Source organism: Python bivittatus, unplaced genomic scaffold, assembly GCF_059951505.1.
Source record: "Python bivittatus isolate LINGU-HERP-01145 unplaced genomic scaffold, Pbiv_v1 ctg000520_np1212, whole genome shotgun sequence".
NCBI classification, from domain to species: domain Eukaryota; kingdom Metazoa; phylum Chordata; class Lepidosauria; order Squamata; family Pythonidae; genus Python; species Python bivittatus.
In genome coordinates, this window is record NW_028277080.1 from 2,891,159 (window position 1) to 2,913,352 (window position 22,194).

At 40.6% G+C, this 22,194-nt stretch overlaps 1 protein-coding gene across 3 annotated transcripts in view; it reads left to right on the forward strand.

Annotated features, from left to right (window-relative positions):
* GSK3B (glycogen synthase kinase 3 beta) overlaps positions 1-22,194 on the forward strand; it is a 96,738-nt gene that overhangs the window by 4,204 nt on the left and 70,340 nt on the right. For all 3 annotated transcript variants that reach the window (XM_088147519.1, XM_007424162.4, XM_007424164.4), the window contains one exon: positions 15,545-15,738. In XM_088147519.1, the coding sequence (XP_088003645.1) occupies positions 15,545-15,738 (194 nt within the window). The remainder of the gene's footprint in view (positions 1-15,544; positions 15,739-22,194) is intronic.

Here is a 22,194-nt window from a genome sequence, read left to right on the forward strand (position 1 = left end):
TGCATGTGTTGAGCCTCTTGGTATAGAATAGAATCAAGACAGTTCTATTTTAAAGACTACTAACCCTTGGCTTGGCTAACTGTAGCTTATGGAATTTGTAGTCCAGAACATGGGGAATGGCCTTTCCTAATTTTGGCACTTTCCATATGTGCAGTTCAGCTCCCAGCAATGGCAATTTTGGCTGGGGAATTCTGGAAATTGAAGTCTATACTTCTGGAAGGTGTCCAAGTTGGAGAAGGCTGATTTGGAGTATTAGGTTGCTTATCCTGATCTAAACTTTGTTTCTTTTGCATTTTAAACAATTTTGTTATATTCTTTAATACTTTTTTCAAGAAAAATCTGGGAAACCTAAATCTATATATATACATGCACACACACGTATTCACTCACTCAACTTGAGGTCGTGCTGTTGATGTTTAAATCTGCCAAAATCCATTGTACATTTTGCAGTTATCAATGAACTCAGTAGTTTTGGAGTGTGAAATAGTAGTTACGCACTAGTGGTTTCACAGATAAATGGCAGGAGTATCTTGTAATATCTCAGGTTTTAGATAAAGTGAGGTGATTGCGCTTTTTAAATAAGTGCTTTAAAATCATATGACACATACTTCCTATATATTTAGTAGCCATTTGCTGATTGATGAAGCATGGCAGGAAGGGTAGGGAACCAGGGAAACCACCAGTCAGGGACCAAGATAAATGTCCAGCTAACACCAGGCTGTCACTATAACGAAAGTGAAAGAAAGGTTGAAATCTGGAAAGGGATTGTTTAAGCTGGTTTCATTTCTAGCTGGTTTAAACACAGGAGTCAAGCAGCTTAAGGCTCCAGTGTGAAAAGCCTAAGACAGATATAATTTGACAGAAGAAACAATGGAGTTAATTGTTTCAGATACAAAAATTGATTATGTATTTATAAGAGTCTAATTAATTGTTTAAAATGTATAATCCATATAGAATTTTGTTTATTGAAATTTTTGGCCAAGTTAAAAAAAAAAGGTAGAAGTCTACCAACTTCTGTGATGGCTAGTACATTTGATTACGAGATGATGCATTTTGTAGACTTAAAGCAGTTTATGAGTTTATGTTGTATCATAAGTACTGTATAAAGGCCAATTCAAATATAAAAATTGTGGTTAGGTATAAACTTGAAAGCTCTTAGACACAAGTTTCCAGATAACAAGAAATAATCTCAAAAGTTTTAAAGCATCCATAGTGCTGGTATTTCAATCTGAATTTAATTTGGGGCAAGGATTAACATTAAAACAAAATGCAAGCTATGTAATCAAAATAGTTTTTGAAACTTGAGAGTATTATCAATAAGTTTTCTCAAGAATCTGGAAAACCAGCAAATTGTAAAGAATAGCAAGTACACAAATTGCATATATTACTTCAGGCCAAGATAAACTGTCACTTGACAAAAATCTGTATTCTTCTGGTGTCAGATATGATTGCTTGGAAGTATACTCTACAGTATTACAACAAAGAGTAGTATAGGAAATCAGATCAAATCTTTATTATGGTCAAAGAGCAGCATAAGGAGGGTGGAGTACAATCAATTTAAAAAGCATAGAAATTACATAAAAAGTTAAAAGATATAAAATAGAAAGTATCTAAAAGGAATCTAAATGAAAAATTATGAAAAGCTATAGAAGATACAAAAATATATGTATTAAAACAAAGTGTATATAAAGACAAGAATCTAAAAGGAATAGGAGCATTAGAAGGGTGTAGGGGAGTATAAAGGTTAGTATATGACAGACTATATCAAATTACAGAGCACTCTAGTATGACGAACTAGATGCTCATTTAAACTTAAGGCACAGGTCATCATCCAACAAATTTTAAGCACTGGTGTGCAGAATCTGGCAACATTATATGTTTTAGCAGGGTTGGTATCTGAAAGCAGCAGAGAGGTGTAGAATTGTCCTGTGTGCTCTGCGTATTTATGCAGTAATGGTGAAATGAGATTAGTACGAATGTCTGTAATACAAGCACTGGAGAAGCATATGCTCTGTTGTTTCTGTGTGTCCAGAGTCACAGGGGCATTGTCTCTCCAGGTAAGGGATCTTCCTGCCTTCAAGGGCAGCTGTGGGGAGGGCATAGCATTGTACCAGAGTAAAGGCCCTCTGCTGTTTAGGTACTTCAAGTTTAGTTAAGTATGCTATAGGGGAGGCAGAGTACCTGTTGGATTCACTGGCAGTAGTATAGGAAAGTTTTTAATAGTTAAATTTATTTCCAGGAATGCATCCAGAAGATTGCAGCATAGGTAGGTAGGTAGGTAGAATATATGTTAAATGGTGGAAAAACTTCAGTATATTCAGGGTCTTTTGGGGGGTGGGGTACCTTCAAGTCAGTGCTGACTCCTGGCAACTACCTGGACTAGTCCCTGTAATTTTCTTGGCAAGATTTCAGAAGTGGCTTGCTATTGCCTTGTTCCTAGAGCTGAAAGAAAGTGACTGGCTGGCTTAGGGCCCAGCTGGCTTCATGCCTAAAGAGGGACTAGAACTCACAGTCTCCTGCTTTCTAGCCTGGTGCCTGAACTACTACACCAGACTGGCTCTCATATTCATTTAAATCATGGGCATATATATGACATATAATTCTTCTATAATTATGTTGTTTTCATGTTCAACCGATTACATTTATGAATCTTAGTATATTCCATAGTAAAGGATGTGTGATACTCTGGATACAGATATTGGCTATTTAGAATGTTTATATGCTGCAGTATTTCCAATGTCTACACTGTATGATTGAATGAAAATACAGTGGGGCAAAAAAGTATTTAGTCAGCCGCCAATTGTGCAAGTTCTCCCACTTAAAAAGATGAGAGAGGCCTGTAATTTTCATCATAGGTATACCTCAACTATGAGAGACAAAATGGGGAAAAAAATCCAGAAAATCACATTGTCTGATTTTTAAAGAATTTATTTGCAGATCATGGTGGAAAATAAGTATTTGGTCAATATCAAAAGTTCATCTCAATACTTTGTTATATATCCTTTGTTGGCAATGACAGAGGTCAAACGGTTTCTGTAAGTCTTCACAAGGTTTTCACACACTGTTGCTGGTATTGTGGCCCATTCCTCCATGCAGATCTCCTCTAGAGCAGTGATGTTTTGGGGCTGTCGCTGGGCAACACGGACTTTCAACTCCCTCCAAAGGGGTTCCTTTCCACGGGGTTGAGATCTGGAGACTGGCTAGGCCACCCCAGGACCTTGAAATGCTTCTTACGAAGCCACTCCTTTGTTGCCCGGGCGGTGTGTTTGGGATCATTGTCATGCTGAAAGACCCAGGCACATTTCATCTTCAATGCCCTTGCTGATGGAAGGAGGTGTTCACTCAAAATCTCACGATACATGGCCCCATTCATTCTTTCCTTTACCCAGATCAGTCGTCCTGGTCCCTTTGCAGAAAAACAGCCCCAAAGCATGATGTTTCCACCCCCATGCTTCACAGTAGGTATGGTGTTCTTTGGATGCAACTCAGCATTCTCTCTCCTCTAAACACGATGAGTTGAGTTTAGACCAAAACATTCTACTTTGGTTTCATCTGACCATATGACATTCTCCCAATCCTCTTCTGGATCATCCAAATGCTCTCTAGCAAACTTCAGACAGGCCCAGACATGTACTGGCTTAATCAGGGGGACACATCTGGCACTGCAGGATTTGAGTCCCTGGCAGCATAGTGTGTTACTGATGGTAGCCTTTGTTACTTTGGTCCCAGCTCTCTGCAGGTCATTCACTAGGTCCCCCCTAGTGGGGTTCTGGGATTTTTGCTCACCGTTCTTGTGATCATTTTGACCCCACGGGGTGAGATCTTGCATGGAGCCCCAGATCAAGGGAGATTATCAGTGGTCTTATATGTCTTCCATTTTCTAATTATTGCTCCCACAGTTGATTTCTTCACACCAAACTGCTTGCCTATTGCAGATTCAGTCTTCCCAGCCTGGTGCAGGTCTACAATTTTGTTTCTGGTGTCCTTCAACAGCTCTTTGGCCTTGGCCATAGTGGAGTTTAGAGTGTGACTGTTTGAGGTTGTGGACAGGTGTCTTTTATACTGATAACAAGGTCAAACAGGTGCCATTACTACAGGTAACGAGTGGAGGACAGAGGAGCCTCTTAAAGAAGTAGTTACAGGTCTGTGAGAGCCAGACATCTTGCTTGTTTGTAGGGGACCAAATACTTATTTTCCACCATGATTTGCAAATAAATTCTTTAAAAATCAGACAATGTGATTTTCTGGATTTTCCCCCCCATTTTGTCTCTCATAGTTGAGGTATACCTATGATGAAAATTACAGGCCTCTCTCATCTTTTTAAGTGGGAGAACTTGCACAATTGGTGGCTGACTAAATACTTTTTTGCCCCACTGTAGTCTTAGCTTCTGCACATTACCCAGGATCAATGTTACTATTTAAGCCAATGTTACTATTTAAGTCACAAGTTTTCTATTGGTCTGCATTTGTTACGGCAGAAACGCCTGATCTAGGGATGGGTGATTATATCCATTTCATTTTCTTATTGCAGGTATCTTGGTCCTCTTTTCATATTAGTTTATCAATTATCAGAAGAAAAATCTTCATATATTTACATTTTGATGCACGTTTTATACATGCTTTTCCTTTTGTAATACTGTCTTTCCATCCCACCGTAAAGTAGGAAAAATTGTGCACTTTTCTTTAATATATAGATTCAATACGTTGATTATTATGTTTACTCTTATGAACTATACCACAGAATTCCAATAGTTTTCACATGGGTTCAGGAAATCCAATTTGATTGAGTGTGTATAAAATGAGCACCAGATAGTTTTTTCTGTCAATCCTAGCCTGATTTTGTATGTCTCTTGATTGACATATAGCTCAGAATTCTTCCAGTCAATAAATATATAAGAGCTTTGCTTATGGTGCTGAAGGCCAGTATTTCAAAAAGTGGTCCATGATACTTATTATTTATTTTGTATATGGTCTGTTTAAACAATGGAACAAACAAGCAGAGTGGTAGACACTTGTTTTTAATGTAATTTTCAGCCCAGTTATGGGCAGGTTTATTTAAAAATGAGTCAAACTATGTTCTGTGGGTCCTATTCCGAGTTGTATGCTTAAGTTTATAGCTTTTTTTCTTGTCTGTCTATTTTTTTTTCTATCTTTCTGCTTTTAGTTTCTGTTATATTCCCATACGAAATTGTTGTCTCTGCAGCTCTACCACATATAATGTATCTAAATCTGTTCTTAAACTCAAATATTGTAAAATGCAGAAACTAGGTTGTTAACAGCTGTAGCCAGAGAGAATCATATTATACTGCTCATGAGAGAGCTGCAGTGCTTGTCCATTTACTTCTGGGCCCATTTCAAGATACTGTACTGACATTGACCGTTAAAGCCCTCAACAGCTCAGGACTTCATTATGACAGGGAACACCTTTCTCTACATCTACTTGCTTCTGTTTGAAGATCTTCCTGGGGAGATACTTCTTGAAGTACATTTCATATATTCTAATAGTGAAACTTCCCTGATTATGGTGTCCCATTTGTGGAATAAGAATACAATTAAAACTTTCATTTGGCCATTTTATTTAGTTCATTTCTGTTATACACTGCTAGCTTTTATAATTTTGTTTTGTTTCATCGTATATTTTGATTACCTTTTTGGTGCCTTATTTGCTTCTTGTGTACGTATGTCTGGGTGTTGGGAAAGAAATCACTTGTTTATTTCTCTATTTCTCTTAAATCCTCCCTGGAAGGAAATGGGGGGGGGTGTCTTCAATTTGGAGGAAAAGTGCCTACCACATAGGGTTGCTATCCCTTAATATGCATCTGTTGAGGTCTTTCCTATCTGTTACTTGGATTTCCAGTCATGATTATTCTTTCCCATTCTGTATTCATGTGTTGTTTCTTCTGTCCTGGCTTTGTCTTTTTTTTTTTTACATGACATTAAAAAATTATGGAATCATAAAAGGAAAAGTAGAAAAAGAAAGAAATATGAAAGAATAAAAGAAAAAGTGAAAGATAACAAAGAGAAAAAAATGATCTCTAAAGAAGTGACTTCTGATCTTATTTGCAGCAGTTACAAACATAATAATTACCATATCCAAACTCCCAAATTACACATCATAGTTATAATTCTCTTCTTTCCATACACAAATCTTTTTAATCAATAAATCCCGAAATCACCAATTCATTTTTATTCATTTTCAGCAAAAAGTCCATGCTAGGCCATGTTTGTGAAGCAGGTCATACAGGGAAAATTGTACTTTCCATTTAGTTTCACTTTGAGCAAGTCAGGGGATTCAATAAATTAAAGCAAATACAGGTAGTCCTCTGGTTATGACGGTATTTGGGACCGGGATTGCTGTCGCTAAGTGGCACAGTCATAAAGCGCTATGCCAAATGACTGCATTGCTTAGTGATAGCAATTCCAGCAGTCCTGTTGCTGTCATTAAGTGAGAACTGTGTGGGTTGTTAAGCGAGGACCTCAAGTGACCATGACTTCCGACTTCCTGCCAGCTTTCCCATTGACTTTGCTTGTGGGAAGCTGGCAGGGTATGTTAGAAAATGCTGTCATGTGACCACAGGGACACGATGGCCAGAACTCCGAGGACCAGTTGTTAGTCCCCCTTGTTCAATGCCATCTCAAGTCTGAACGGTTGCTGAATGAGTGGTTGTAAGCCAAGGACCACCTGTATCATGTAGGGTTTAATTCTGAGTAAATACACATAAGGTAACGCTCTTAGGAATATTTGTTTTAATATGGAGGGAAAACTACTATACAAGAAACAGAAAGGGAGAAAATAAGGTAACAACTTTTTGGAGTATCAAAGTGACATTTTCCAAAGAAAGTTACTAAATGAAATTTATCTCCTGAAGAAAGAGCTGTCTAAATTGTGAAGTTAGGTAATTTTGAAATTCGTCCTTTATGAGGAACCTTTACATCTGTTATATTTTTTTCATCAGTATTGAAATAATAGCACCTGTTAAGAGCCTTTTCTTTCTTTTCATGGGCAGAAATTTTGTTAGCCTAGACATCCTTTTTTTCCCATGACTTCCTGTCACTCAAGTTTGAAATACTAGATTGTAACAGCATGAGCTTAGGAAGTCTACCTTTATTTGCTTCAGTGTTAGCCTGCTGAAAAACCACCTTTGGGCTTGAAGGTACATCTGGAATTCTTGAGAGATATCAGGGTACCACCATAAAATGGCTGAAATGGCAATTCACAAAATGAGGCAGGGCTAGATCAAGGAATTAATTTAAAGCAATGTTAGCACATAAATTCATTAATGAAATATAGGCATATATCTTTGATTAGTATTTCTTGCATTCATAACAGTAACACAGTAAGGTTTGTTTGCATAGCTTTACTGTATTACTACTTTTTTGAGTATGGAGAAATAGTTTTGGAAGAATAGATTTGGAACAACTCTCTTGTGTTTTTCCTATGCTTCTTTGCATATCAACATGGGGATCAGACCCACCCCTCCTCTGCATTACAAGACATTGCAGGGAATTTGACCAAGATGGCAGGAGCCCTGGGTTTATAAATTAACAAAAAGTGCCTCTTAATAATAATGCTATATTCATGTATGCATTTTTCTTTTGTACCTGTTCTGTTCCACATTCATTAAAAAAATTAAGCAGAACTTTTAATCAAGCTTCCATCATTAAAAAAATAAAAGACAGATGTGACACTAAGGTGTCCTTTTCTCTTTACTGACAGGAACAAACAGGTAACTGAGCCCTTCTATTATGTGTTGCTTACTGACAAATCCATTTGCCCAACTTAGCAAATCTTGTCAAACATTGGAATGAAGTTGAAAAGACTGTTGGCTTAGATAACCAAGATCTCTCAAATGTTGTTCTTATTTAAGATGTTCTGGTTGCCTTGCATCTCATTAATGTGAGGGTAAAATCAGGGCAGACAGACCATCCTGATGGAAGTCTTGCCCCGTTTCAGTGTTAATGCACATACAAAAGGGTGGAGCTTGCATCATAATATTTGGCCTGCAGTCTTGCTGATTTTGACCTCCCACTGTTGATACCACTGCAGTCATCTTACTGGGCATTTTGCAAGGAATGAAAAGATCTTTCTCAGTTGTGAAAATCTATTTGTCTAAATAGCAGAAGGTAGCTGTGGTTTTCAAAAGTTGTTTGTTTTTTATCATCATTTGGGAATGGTGTGTTTGCAATCAGGCTCTGGGGCTTTTGTAGCATGATACGCTGTTCCACTGACCACTGCTTGTGGTATGTGATAGTTTTCTCACTTTCTCAGATGGCATCTTATACATGATTTATTGATGTATTTTTATTTATATTTCGAATTTAGACACTGCCCATCTCATGAGGAAGTGATAATGATATCTTGTTTAGAGGAGAAATTGTCTCCTTTCTAAGCAGTAGAGACAGCAGTAGAGACAGCAGGTCCCAGCTTCAGGGCTTTTAATTAATTCATTATAGTACTTGATGGTCAGGGATATCACCTGATATTTGTAATATTTGTAATATCAAGAGAGCCAAAGATAGGGCTCTCTCAACATACTTCCTCTCATACTGCTCATTGCACAAATGATGACAGAAATAAAGAGGATGCGATGGATTGCATCTTGATTAGTTTTTGATGGTCAAGATAGTTGCAGTTTACAAGAATATAAATTTCCTCTCTATATTTTAGTTGAACTATTGTCAGCTGTTCTGGGATTGACAAATTGATTTAGGAGTGAAGCTGAGTTCTCCATCCTGATGATGTCTGCTTTAAATTATTGTTAATTTCCTTAACAATAACTATAGAACTAGATTTGCAAAATACATTTATCCCACATCAACTTGGAGACCCAAGCCACACTTATGTGCTCTGCTTGGACTTGCCATAAGGTACTATCAGCTTATCTTGTGTTTACTGAAGTCGATATCTACACTTTTAATTGAAATTTAATTTTCCAATCCACTTTCTAACTCCTTGTCAATCATTGTCTCATCTCTTGACTATCAGATAGGACTTTGGGTTCTACTGGATAAGATTACCTGGTTTGTACTTGAATGGGAAGACTGCAAAGGAATTCCAGGGCTGGAGACTAGACAGGGAAGTAAAAAAAAAAAAAACACCTGTGGAAGAAGGTAGTGGCAAACCACTTCTGCACTGTATTCTTGCCAGGTAAACTTCATGGCTGGTCTATGAGGTCACCAGAAATTAAGCTCGAATGAGACTTTATCTTTATCTTAGCCTAAAAATATTTTCTTAACCCAGAAGAACTGATTTTGAACTGATCAAACATTGTCAATGCCAACATCTAATAATACCTTTATCACATGATTAATGGTGTCATTTGTTATTCTCAACAAAATGGAAATTTGTCAGTTTCAGTGCATGAAGCCCCTAATCCATGAAATACATTATGCTTTAACCAAAATAAATTGCCAAAATTTGGTAAATTACCAAAATTCTTAAATTGCTTGTGATCCCTGCGGTGCATGTGACATCATAGTTTGAGGATCTTTGCTCTAGTCTCTCTATTCTGAAGCTCCTCAGTTTTTCTGTAAAGGCACATGCGCAGGCGCTCATCATTTCAGCTTTAGCATCCTGCATGCTGTCAACTGCAGCTTGATGTTCATGAGAAGCAGCGGGAAGTCTAGGTCCTGGTTCTCTATCAGTGGTTCTAAATAGTAAGAATATATCTATTCTATATTTTTAATATGGCACTTTTAATATAGTGATTTTTAAAACCTACATTTACCTTAGCTTTATCATACCACAGATAACCATGCCATCCAAACCTCAGATCATGCATTTCTAGTTCTAAAATTCTTTTATTTCCCAGCAACACCCACTCTTTCATCCAAACCAAACAGCAGGCTGCAAAATAGAACTTCAAATCAGGCAATCCCCATCCTCCTTATTCTTTTGCATCTTGGAGGATTTTGTATTTAACCTTTGGCTTTTCCCCTTGCCATAGCAACCTAGATATATCTTTCTGCCATTGTTTAAATGGTGCACTGGTTGTCAAAATAGGCAGTACGTTCATTTTTATCACAGAGATTCTCCCCAACAGTGACAATTATAGTTTTTCCCATCTTAGTATATACTTCTTAATTTCGTTCCATCTTAACATAATTGTTCTGAAATAACATACAATTCATATTAGTTATAGTAATACCCAAGTATTTTACTTTTTTCTCAATCTTAAATCCAGTTTTTTCCATTAGTTTCATTTGATTTTAGGAAAGCGCATATATCATATAAGTTTGTAAGTTTCTCCTGTATCAAGCTCCTAAGGGAGTAAAGCCATGGCCTGCAAGCTGGATGTAATCTCCGAAGCCTTTGAGTGCATCCTCCAGTCTCTCGCTGCTTGCTGCTTGCTGCTTGCTGCTTGCCATTTTCGTTTTTATCTTTTCCCTATTGCTGCTAATTCCTGTTGCAATCACTGAAATCCCTCCCTCCTGATCTCTGACTGTGTATGCCAATAGACTCTTTGGCATCTACAGTTAGAATTCAACCACTTTATACTTAGCCAGTAAAAAATAAGCTTGATGGAGATGGATTTAACTTTTATAGATAGATTAGAAAGAGCAGTTTATTTTACAGGTAAGGTAGGAAAGGGAATAATTGATTTTAAAGCTGAATTTTAAAGATATAAGAAAGTTATTTAGCAGATATTGGTCACACTTGCTTTTTTTCTTACTCCAGCCATATGCAACCTTCAGAGCATTCCCCAGTAACCAAATTTAGCCTTTGAGCTGGAAAATGTCTTAAAGCAAAGCAGACGATGGCCCTTATTCAGGTCCCTAGACCATTTCTTTTGCTTCCCATGAGTGGCCAAATTCCTCCACTTTGGCTGCCAATTTCCCCTGCCTCTGGTAGTGCTTTCAACTCCATTGAGATTGCTGCAGCAACCAGACACTGATTAAGGTGAATGTCATGGTGAGGAGACCTTAATATTCCCTCCCTAACTATCTTGATGAGGCAAGGATCACATTTCTTACTGCTGATAGCTTTAGCTTCTGATCTACTATCCACATAACATGTGGACCTTGAGGCTGAAAAGGTTGCCCCAAGGGCCATGTCCTTTTCCCCAGTGTCTTGTGAGGCCTTCAGCAAGTCCCTAGACAGCTGCATGCTATCATTTCTTTGACTAATATTTGACATTTACACTTTTGTCAGTTGTACCTCTTGTTATAGCTCAGCAGCTGGGTTTAGCCCTCTTCCTAAATATCCATTCCCCCTGAACTTTTATAGAGCTCATCTTTTATAATTTTGAATTTTGCAGAGTAGAGAACTCTTTATATCTCAGTTCAGTCATAAATGTGTTGAAGCTTCTTTTATTAGCATCTCCCTTTTAAAAGCTTAACATGTTATTCCTTCAGAGAACTTTTAGAGGCAACTACATACTATGTTCAAATTGAGGACAGCTTTCTTGCTTCTATTCAGATGATCCCACATCTCTCCCAGCACTGGTATATAGATGAGACTGCTCTGTGATTTGCACAATTTGCATAATGAAATTACTGACCAAGTCATGAAGGGTGTTCCGCAAGAAGTCCTATTCTAATGTTTAGAGTTAACTCTTTTCTTGAGTTAACCCACATAGAGTTAACCTACTCAGCTTTTGATGATACCACACATTTTCTTCACTGAGTGAGTTGGAAACCATTTCCTCTGTTTGCTGTGGTTATCTTGCTGCTGGGGAGCCCCACTAAAACTTGATTGCTATTCTTTAGACCAGTCTTCCTCAACTTGAGTGCACTCCAGATGTGAGGAATTCAATTCCCAGAGTTCTCAGCACTAATCATGCTGTCTTAGTAATTCAGGACTTAATTCAGTATATCTATATATCTGGAGAGTGCTGGGGGTTGAGAAAAGCTACTGCTAGCTGTTTGTCTTACTAGTTAAAGGATTGACTAGAGTTCTTTATCTAGGATAATTTCCTTTTGAAATCACTCCAACCCATGCCTCAGAAGCATGGGGCCACTGGTTTGTTATAGAGGCTCATGGAACTGTGAGTCCCTCTCATCATTGTAGGAATTCTTGTGGATGTCCTCTGACTGCAATAAGATGCATCATCCTTTGCAAGATGAGAAACGTTAATGGTATTCACCTATCTGATACACTGCATAAAGTAGTTATTGGAAAATTGTACTTTTCCACCTGACTTTTATGACTGAGTGGTCCACCCAATGACAGTGATGTGTGCCTTGGTAGCAGATGGAGACTGATGGACCCAGTAGGGTTTTATATGAAACTTGAGGTTGTCCCTGAAGGTCTGGTGCATGGTCTGATGCCCAACTTTATATCTCCAGCCTGGGCCATCCAAGTTATGTCATGGAGAATTTGTGTCTGGAGGTTTGGATGGGGTAGAACAGGCTTAACTCAATCCTAGCAAGACTGAGTGGGTTTGGTTTCTAGGGCTTCCTGGTTCCAAGGATTCTTCATCTCTTGATCTGGATGCAGTTGCAGCACCCCAAACAGAACCAGTGTGCAGTTTTGGGAATCCTCCTTGACTTGTGACTCCTGTTTGAGGAACAGGTAGGACTGTGACTAGGAGAGCCTTTGCACAGCTTTGTGTTCTGCACCAATTGAACCCTTTCCAGAACCGGGAGGCTTTCACCCATGCCTCAGTCAACTCCCAGATGGACTATTGCAATGCGCTATACATGGGGCAGCTCTTTAAGAGCATCCAGAAGCTGCAGTTCCTCCGAAGTACAGCACCACAGGCAGTTATGGGCACTTCTCAATCTGTGCATGTTATATGTCTATTCTGCAAGCTGCATTGGTTGCCAATAGGTCAATTCTAGGTGCTGGTGGTTACTTATAAAGGCCTCCATGGCATGTTGCTAGATTATTTGCAGGTCTGCCTCTCCCCACCCATGACTACCCATTCCATCAGATCTGGCAGGAGAGGCATGTTATATGTCCTGTCCATTAAAGAGTGCCATCTGGCAGGACCCAGGAAGATACCGTTTTTTGTCACTGTCCTGTGGGACATCATCTCCCAAGAGATCACAGGATTACAGAAGCTACAGCTGCCCTCACTGCCCTGCACTCTGAGGCCCCTGCTGCCTTGTGCTCTACCACCCCAGCTGACCTTCACTGCCTTCTTGCTCCCTCTGCTGAAGAGATGCACCCAGCCTGGCCCTTTGCAATGCAGCTGCTGGCCATGTGAGGTCTTCTTCCTGAGGTTTTGTGAGGAAATCACTGCACAACCTCAGGAAGAAGACCTGGCGTGGCCAGCAGCTACCTCTCCTGCCTGCCATGCCTGCTTCCGCTTCAACTCCCCCCACCCACTATTTCCCCCCTCATCTCTGCCCTTTTGGCAACCCTGCACTCCGCCCCTCTGCTGCCCTGTCCTCTGCTGGCCCTGCCGCCCTGCTCTCTGCCATTCCCAGCTGACCTTCGCCATCTTCTTGCTCCCACTGCTGACAAAGCGCAGCTGGCCTGGCCCTTTGCAGAGCAGCTGCTGGCTGTGTCAGGCCTGGTCTTGCAAGAAAAGCTGCTGCCAGGCAGAGTGCGCTTTGTCAGTAGCCAGAACAAGAAGACGGCAAAGGTCAGCTGGGAGTGGCAGAGTGCAGGGTGGCAGGGCCAGCAGAGGCCAGCAGGGCCAGCAGAGAGCAGAGATGAGGAGGGAGATAGGTGGGTGGGTGGAGTTGAAGCACCCCTGCGGTTGTAAGTGTGGGTGTTGGGGTACTGCAGCTGCCATAACTTCGGGGACCGGGCATAACTACCATTCGTTGAGTTCCTCTGTGACTTTGAATGGTCGCTGAACGAATGGTTAAGTGAGGACTACTTGTGTATCATTTCTTCAGATTGTAGATCTGCAGCTGCCTTCTGCAGCTATCATATGTAATCCAAAGCACTTTTTGCCTTTGAATCCAAAGGTTTACACAGCTTTATTGGTCAATGGCTTTCTGATGTTGAAGCAACTGCAAACTACATGCTCTGCCTTAAGAGGTGTTCTGATCAGGAATTAATAGGGTGGGGAACTCTCTCCTGTTGCCAGGCAGATATCAGCAGGAAAGTCTCATTTGGCAGAAAAAACAGCAAGAGCAAATCAGCCTTTGGAGAAGTTCTATTTATCAATCATTGTTGCTTCCTATATCTTAGCGAATCATGATTTCTAATTATGGTTTGTTGCTGGGAAACAGATGACAAACACAGTTTGCTGTAAGGGTCAGATGGAGGTACAGTGACAAGTACAAGTTTGTCTATGCCATATACAAGTTTGATTATGCCATTTCCTGGACCAGGATGCCTTGCTTAGTCACTCATGCCTTAGTCACCTCTCAGTTGGATTACTGCAACTGAGGGGCGTTTCATGATTTTCCCATGTTATACTCTGTTGCACAAGCTTCATTGGTTTCCGGTTCGTTTCAGGTACAATTCAAAGTCCTGGTTATCAGCTTTAAAGCCCTGAATGGCATGAGGCCAGGTAATCTGCAGGACCACCTCTTCCTAAGGATATCTGCCCCTCCCATCAGATCAGATATAGTGGCACACTCCAGGTCTCTTCTCTTAAATGTTGCCATCTGGCAAGACCTTGGAGGCGTGCGTTTTCCATGGCTACCCTGGCCCTTTTTGGAATAGCCTCTACTCCCTGCGATTTGTAGGGCTCCCACCCTCTTAACCCGTGGGAGGGCCATGAAGCCCTGGCTCTTTACCTAAGCACTGGGCTAGGTTGGAAGTGAGTCCCGCAGATGTAGAGTTGATGGGATGTTGTGGTGCAGTGGTGAGAAGTCTTTTGAGGGAAGGTTATATTTTTTGTTTTTCTGGGCTGTTGCTGTGAGTTGCCTAGGATTATCATGCATCAACTAAGTGGTCACATAAGTTTTCTAAATAAATAAATGAATAAATAAGCCACAGTCTGCATTACATATGAACTATACTTTTCCCTGTTTTATGAGAATCTAAATTTTACATTGGGAGTGGGCAATCTTTGGGTGGGCAAGGGTTAGACTTAACATTTTTGTGAGGGTTGAAGGTTACAATGTTGGTAGCACTATGTGTCATATGGGAGTGGCTGGCTTTTTGGAGAAATAGGGATATGTTTTTTAAAAGACAAGTACTGTATAGGATGCAAGAAGTGGACCTTCATAAGGCATGCACCCTTCCCTATATAGTATATATATCCAACAATCACATACCCTTTTAGTTAGTAATCTTTCTTGGTTCTTCTTTCTCTTAGAGATCCACTGTAGATTGTTAATTTCCCATTGTAAATGAGAATGGGAAATTAGCAACCTGGTCCCTGCTAGTTGATAATCAGTGGCTGATGGGATCAGATTGTTTAGTTTTCTATTCTCAGTGGTGCAGGAAACAGTGATCTGTTAATGCCGGTCATGTAAGTCTATTGATCAGAGCTAAAATTTAATTTTCTATGACTTTAGAGGGCACACCTTTTGTATCTGAGGTTAAAAGATTATCCTTTCATAGCAGAGACATTAAAAAGATGATTCTCATAACATAATTATTTATATGACCAATATATTAAATCATGCCATGCAAAATTTTTCTCCTCCAGTGTAAATTTAACAGTATCTCATCTTTTTGTTGTTGTTCCAGGAGACAAAGATGGCAGCAAAGTGACTACAGTAGTAGCAACTCCCGGACAAGGTCCAGATAGGCCTCAAGAAGTTAGTTATACAGACACTAAAGTGATCGGGAATGGATCTTTTGGTGTTGTTTATCAAGCCAAACTCTGTGACTCAGGAGAGCTGGTTGCCATTAAAAAAGTTCTGCAAGACAAGAGATTTAAGGTGAGGACATCAAGACCAGTCTTAATAGTAACTTCTGTCCTTCTCTTTCATTCCTTTCTGATTCATTTTTTTCCAAAGAGCATACTATGAGCATTGACATGCCAGCATTACAAGTATAGTCTTGTGCATAACAATTGGTTGGGTTATTCAGTGTATTAAGCTCTAAACCATGGTTTACAAAGCACAATGGCTGAGTTTGTGTAATATTTGCAACCCAAACCTAATAAATAACCTAATAAAACACATTATTGTTTTGCACCAATAGATCATTACTGCTTGTTTTAATTAATTTAATATATATCCAACTGACATACATTGATCTAGACTTAGGAAAGCACTGTAACTTATTAGCTGTTTGCAATCTTACATACCATTTTATTTGGATATGGCTTTTTTTAAACTTAATTTTCTGCTCTTGGTTTATACCAAGCTGTTAGAATGGCTGTTAGTTTAAAGACACCAAGTAGCACCTACGTTACATTTTTATTTGAGCACATGAATTTCTGTATCTCATTGTACAAATACAGAGATAGTGAAGTAAATTTCAGATGAAGTGCCCAGAAATTAATTTTTCCAAAAGCAAAACCTGACATGAAAAATAAAAAAAATTAAGCTATTGTCCTGTATTTTATTATTTTAGGATAAATCTCCTTGAATTTAACATTCTAAAGAGAAATACATAGATTCATGCAGTTGGACAGGTAAGTTAGGCCAGCAAGGTCAGCCTCACGCTATATGGAGAATTCCAAATGAAAGCATCCTGGAAATTATCTCTCTATCCTTTGCTAAAACACAGCCAGTGAAGAGTAGCTTGTCGTCTTTGTAGTTAATTAAATTTGTAGTTGAACTGCCCTTATTGTTAGGATATTCTTCCTAATATTCAGCCAGTATCTGACTTCCTTTAGTTATAATGTATTGATCTGGAATGATACAGAACAGGTTTTGAGTGTCTTCTGATGACATATTTTAGGTACATGAATGGTATTACTCTTCTGTTCTCAAGGCTATTATTCCCAAATGTTATTCAAAAGTATTATTGCCAAGCCAAGCCAGGTATCCCCCACAGAAACCTTTCATTTCTGTTTCCTGAGTGAAGAAATTTGCAGTTGTTCTGGTTAAATTTCACTTTGTTATTTTCAGTCATAGAATCATAAAGCTGGAAGGGACCATAAAGGTAATCTAGTTCAACTTCCTGTTCATTGCAGATTCTATTAAATCATCTTTGACAGATGCCATTCAGCTTCTGTTTGAAGAGCTCTTGCAGATTAGAACTCACTACTTTAAATAGCAGGTTGTTCCATTTGCTGACAACTTATATAGTCAGGAAGTTCCTATCTAACCTAAATCTACTTCCCTGTACTTTCAGCCCATTGGTTTTGGTCCTTCCCTTTGGGGCAACAGAGAATGTCCGCTCCCCCTTCTACATGACAACCCCTTAACATATTGAAGATTGCTATCGTATCTCCTCTCAACTGTATCTTCTGTGGGCTACACATGTTAGATCCTTTGGCTGATCTTCATCAGGTTTGGTTTCTGAACCTCTCACTATCTTGGTAACCCTCTGAACTTGCTCCAGTTTGTCACCATCAGTTTTTGAATGGTGATGCCAAGAATTGGGCATAGGACTCCAAATGGGAATTTGAATAGGGCAGAGTAGAGTAGAACAATTACTTCCTGTGATCTGGATTCTGTGTTCCTGTTAATGCTTCCTAAGGTGACATTTGCCTTATTAGCAGTTCCATCATGCTGTTGGCTCTTGTTTAACTTGTACTTGACAAGGGCATCCAGATTCTTTTCATGTGTATTACTGCTAAGCTAGGCCTCCCACATCCTTATACTTGTACCTTCATTTTTTAGATTTGGAATTTTATATTTTAAATTTTAAATATCATTCTGTTCATTTCAGCTCATTGCTCAGACCTCTCTCCATCTTTTTTAAATCTCTCTCTCCCCTCTAGTCATCAGTCCCAGCTTTGTGTCATCTGTAAACTTGATGAGTGACCCTCAGTCCCCTTATCTAAGTCATTGAGTTTTGTTTCTGTTATAATATTCTAGCTATCCCACCCAATTTTGTGTCATGTGCAAATCTGATAAAACATTTATTTTACCTCTTCATCCAAATCATTAAAAACAATTGAAGAGTACAGAGCCTAGCACCAAACACTGATCTTCCCCAAAGGAACTATTAACTGCTGAATTGTTTGAGCCAGTTGTTAATCCACTTAATTGTCATGGCATCCCATATATCAAGTGATTTGAGGAACTTCTACAATTCCTACAATTTATGAAGGATAAAAAAATGAAATGAAGTTGATATGATTAGAGTTGTTTGTGACAAATCCTTACTGGCTTATAATTGTGCCTTTTTGTTAAGTTGCTTAAACTTGTTTGCTTTGTGATCTGCTAGGGAATATTCCAGGTATAAGTGTTAACATTCGGTGATGTGCTCCATGGATCTTGTCCTCTTTCTATCATCTGGCACTTTACCTATTCTCCAGATTTCTCAAAGATAATACATACAGATTCAGAAAGCCATTAGTGAGTTCTTAGGGTGCAGTTAATTTGAACTTGGAGATTTATACTGATTCAGAGTTAGTAAGTATTAATCTTGACTATGTTTCTGTGAATCTTAAGCTTCAATTCTGCTCCTTCACCCTGAAGAAGCTTTTAGTGTTCTTATTCTTTGTCAGCCTCAAATCATTCTAAGTGTTAGCCTTTGTGACATCAATTTCAGGCCATCTTTGTTATTCTTTGTAACCTATCCCTATTTCCACCTAAATGTATACCCTTTTTTTTGTTATTATATTAAGATAATAAAGTTAGAATTGTTCTAGTAGTAAAACAGCAGAGTCTTGGTAGTTAAATCAGAAATATAAATTGTATTATACTCTCAGCATTATCCAGATTAAAGGCTGTTGCTTTGATTGTCCTCATTTTCAATTACAGGGAGATATAGCAGGACTATCTAGATCCCTGGGGTGATTCAAATAATTGTTCTGTGTAGATGCTGCAGAACTTCTACTGTTATTGGTATTATTATCGCATTGCTGGTAACTGGGCTCTGGTTATTATCCTGAGCCCTGTGGCTCTCTGTTCCCTGCTGGGCATTGCTGGCTGCTGCTTCAGTGGTGGTTGTTGCAGTTGGAGTCCTTTACCTTCAATCTGGGTCTTACATCAGAGAATCTGGGAGAGTAGCCTGGTCTTACTTCCACCTACAATCTTTTTGGACCGGTTCTGCTAGGAGTTTGGGGGATGGGGTAGATGGGATTTTGGTGAGGGGTGATGAGTGGATGCTGGTGATCCACTTCAGTAGGTCTTCCCCAGATTGCTGAATACTAGAGGCAGGGACAGCTTGTGAGTGGTGGTGTTGGGGTGGCACTAGATGTGTGTGTTGAGTGTATATATGTGTTCCAGGGTGTCGGTGGGCATTGAGATGGGCAGAAAGGACCTGGGAAGGAAAGAGGGCAGGTAGTTCCATCACTGTTGTAACCAACAAAGGAGATATGGTGGGAAGCAGAGGGTGGGTCACTCAAAGGGGCAACAGGACTAGTAGTTTTATTTATTTTTATTTATTTTTCAAATTTGTATGCCGCCCATCTCCCCCAATGGGTGACTCTGGGCGGCTCACAATAATAATAAAAAACACAGGACTCTCCAGACATAGTCAAATCTATAAATAGTTAAAAACATATATAAAAATGGTCTAAAAACCTCCTATAATTTGGCCCTAAAAAACCTGTAAGATGCTGGGGGCGGGACAACCCCTCACCCCACCAGCCATCTCCATAGGTGCGGGCCCCCCTCTGGCCCCCAAGCCTTCTGGCAGAGCCAGGATTTGATCTCTTTCCTGAAGGCCATGAGGGAGGGAGCACACCACACCTCAGGCGGCAAGATGTTCCATAGGGCGGGCGCTACAGCAGAAAAGGCTCTCTGCCTAGACCCTACCAATCGAAATTCCTTGACGGGTGGGGTCTGCAATCTGCCCCTTCTGCTGGACCGAGTGGGGCGGGCTGAGATGACCAGGGCGAGGCGGTTCCTCAGATAACCTGGTCCCATGCCATGAAGGGCTTTAAAGGTGATGACCAACACCTTGAATTGGACCCGGAAACAAACTGGCAACCAATGCAGCTCACGCAACAGGGGTGTTATACGTGCCCTCCTAGGGGCATTAAGAACTGTCCGTGCCGCTGCATTCTGTACCAGCTGTAGCTTCCGGATACTCTTCAAGGGTAGCCCCATGTAGAGCGCATTACAGTAGTCCAACCCGGAGGTGACCAGAGCATGTGCGGAGTGACTGTGACTGTGCGGAGGCCCTCCTGATCCAGGAAGGGGCGTAACTGTCGCACAACATGAAGTCGTGCAAAGGCCCTCCTAGCCACGACTGTCACCTGCTCCTCGAGCAGGAGTCGTGAGTCCAGGAGAACCCCCAGATTACGCACCGGGTCTGTCTGGGGCAGTGCAACCCCGTCAAGAACCAAAGATGACAAACTCCTAGATCCTGAGACTCCCCGTATCCACAGCCACTCCGTCTTACCAGGGTTCAGCTGAAGCCTGTTGTCCCCCATCCAGGCCCCCACAGCCTCCAGGCACCGCGAGAGGGCAGTCACAGCGTCACTTAAGGCACCTGGGATGGAGATATATATTTGGGTATCATCCGCATACTGATGATACCTCACCCCATGGTGCCGGATGATCTCACCCAGCGGTTTCATGTAGATATTAAATAGGAGCGGTGAAAGTACTGACCCCTGTGGCACCCCACAAAGTAGGGGCCAGGGGCCAGACCTCTCGCTCCCTATCAACACCGATTGGGTTCGGCCTTGGAGAAAGGAGCTGAACCAGCGCAACATTGTGCCACCCAGCCTGTTAGTTAAAACTTGTCCTGCCTTCCAGCTCTCACCATTCATCCTGGAAGCCAGGTCATCGTATCCTTGGTGGCCCTGGACTCCAGCAGTTGCTTCTGAATGCCAGACTGGTATGTAATAACACCTTCCTCATTGATAACTTAATTATGGATGAGGCAGCTGACCTGGCAAGTATAACTCAGACCTGGGTGGGCATATAGCAGGGGTGCCTCTCTTGGAGATATGCCCATCTGGGTTTCGAGTCTGGCTCAATTGTCGCTCTAGCGCAGGAAGATGTGGTAGTTGTCATCAGGGAGGACTTGATGTCTTTCATAAGCTCTGCTCTGCAGCTAGCTGGATATGAGTCTCTCTGGTTGAAGATGGCTCTAGGAAGCAATTGGGTTTGTTACTGGTATACTGGCCTCCCTGATGTGCAGCAACATCCTTGCCTAAGTTGCTAGACTCTGTTGCCAGGTTGGTGGTGGAGTCCCCAAGTCTTATGGTCCTTGGAGATTTTAATCTCCCCCTGGGTGACATTGAGTCATGGGCAACTCAGGAGTTCACGTCCATCATGGTGATTAAGGACCTGACTCAAATAATTGAGAGCTCAACACGTTGGAGGTCACACACTAGTTCTGGCTTTTATCTTGGGGCAGTTGCGACATGATCTGCATATGGAAGATATTATCATTTATCTGTTACCATGGGCCTTTCACTCTCTGATTCTTTATAGTCCATATTGGTACTGCACCCTCCCATAGGGAGGTGGGACTTATTAGATTGGTCCACTTCAGACAACTAATGGACTTGCAGTGTTCGAAAAAGAGCTTGGTTTTTTCCCAAGGATCTGATGGGTGGTTTGGCTGAAGCCCTGGTGGTGGCCTGCTATGAGCAATTGACAAGGGCCTTAGACTGGAAGTGGTAATGATAGCAAGAGCATGGTCACTTGTGGGTGCAGAGTAAGTTTGAAAAGTGATTCTGGTGTATGTTATTGATATAGGGTTTGGTGACTGAAGTCCTGTAATTCATAGGAGGTAAATTAGAAGGTGCTCATGCAGCTGACAGGATGGATGGGAGTAGCAGCATTCTTGTACATGGCAGGGTTATGTGCAAATATCAGTATGGTGTGGGAAGGTAGAGGATCTAGAATTATAGACAGTTGTAGAGCATCTCACCTGTTGGTTCAGCTTTCATTTTATAGGTATTTGAAACCTTGCTGCTAGGGTCTCTGGTCTGCTGCTGTTCAGTGCCAAGTTAGTTCACAATAAAATCTTGCTTATCTGTTATTTGACCATAGATGAAAAAATGGACTTAACACTGTAGCTGCTAATGACCAAGAGTCAAAACAGTCATTGCTTCCATTTTCTATTTGTTTCTTGACAATAACAAGGGTAAAATTTTTGATAAAAGATGGCAGCTACACTCACCTAATGCCAATGCATGTGACTAATGGTAGTCCTGCCCTGCCTTCTAGCTAGAAGAGGTGGAATTAAATATTTCCTGTCATGTCCATAATTTGATGTCCAGAAAGGTAGTTCATGGTAAGTCCAGTTACCATTCGTTGGGTTCATAGGTCAAATTGAGGTTGCTGTTGTACTACTCAACTTGCTAC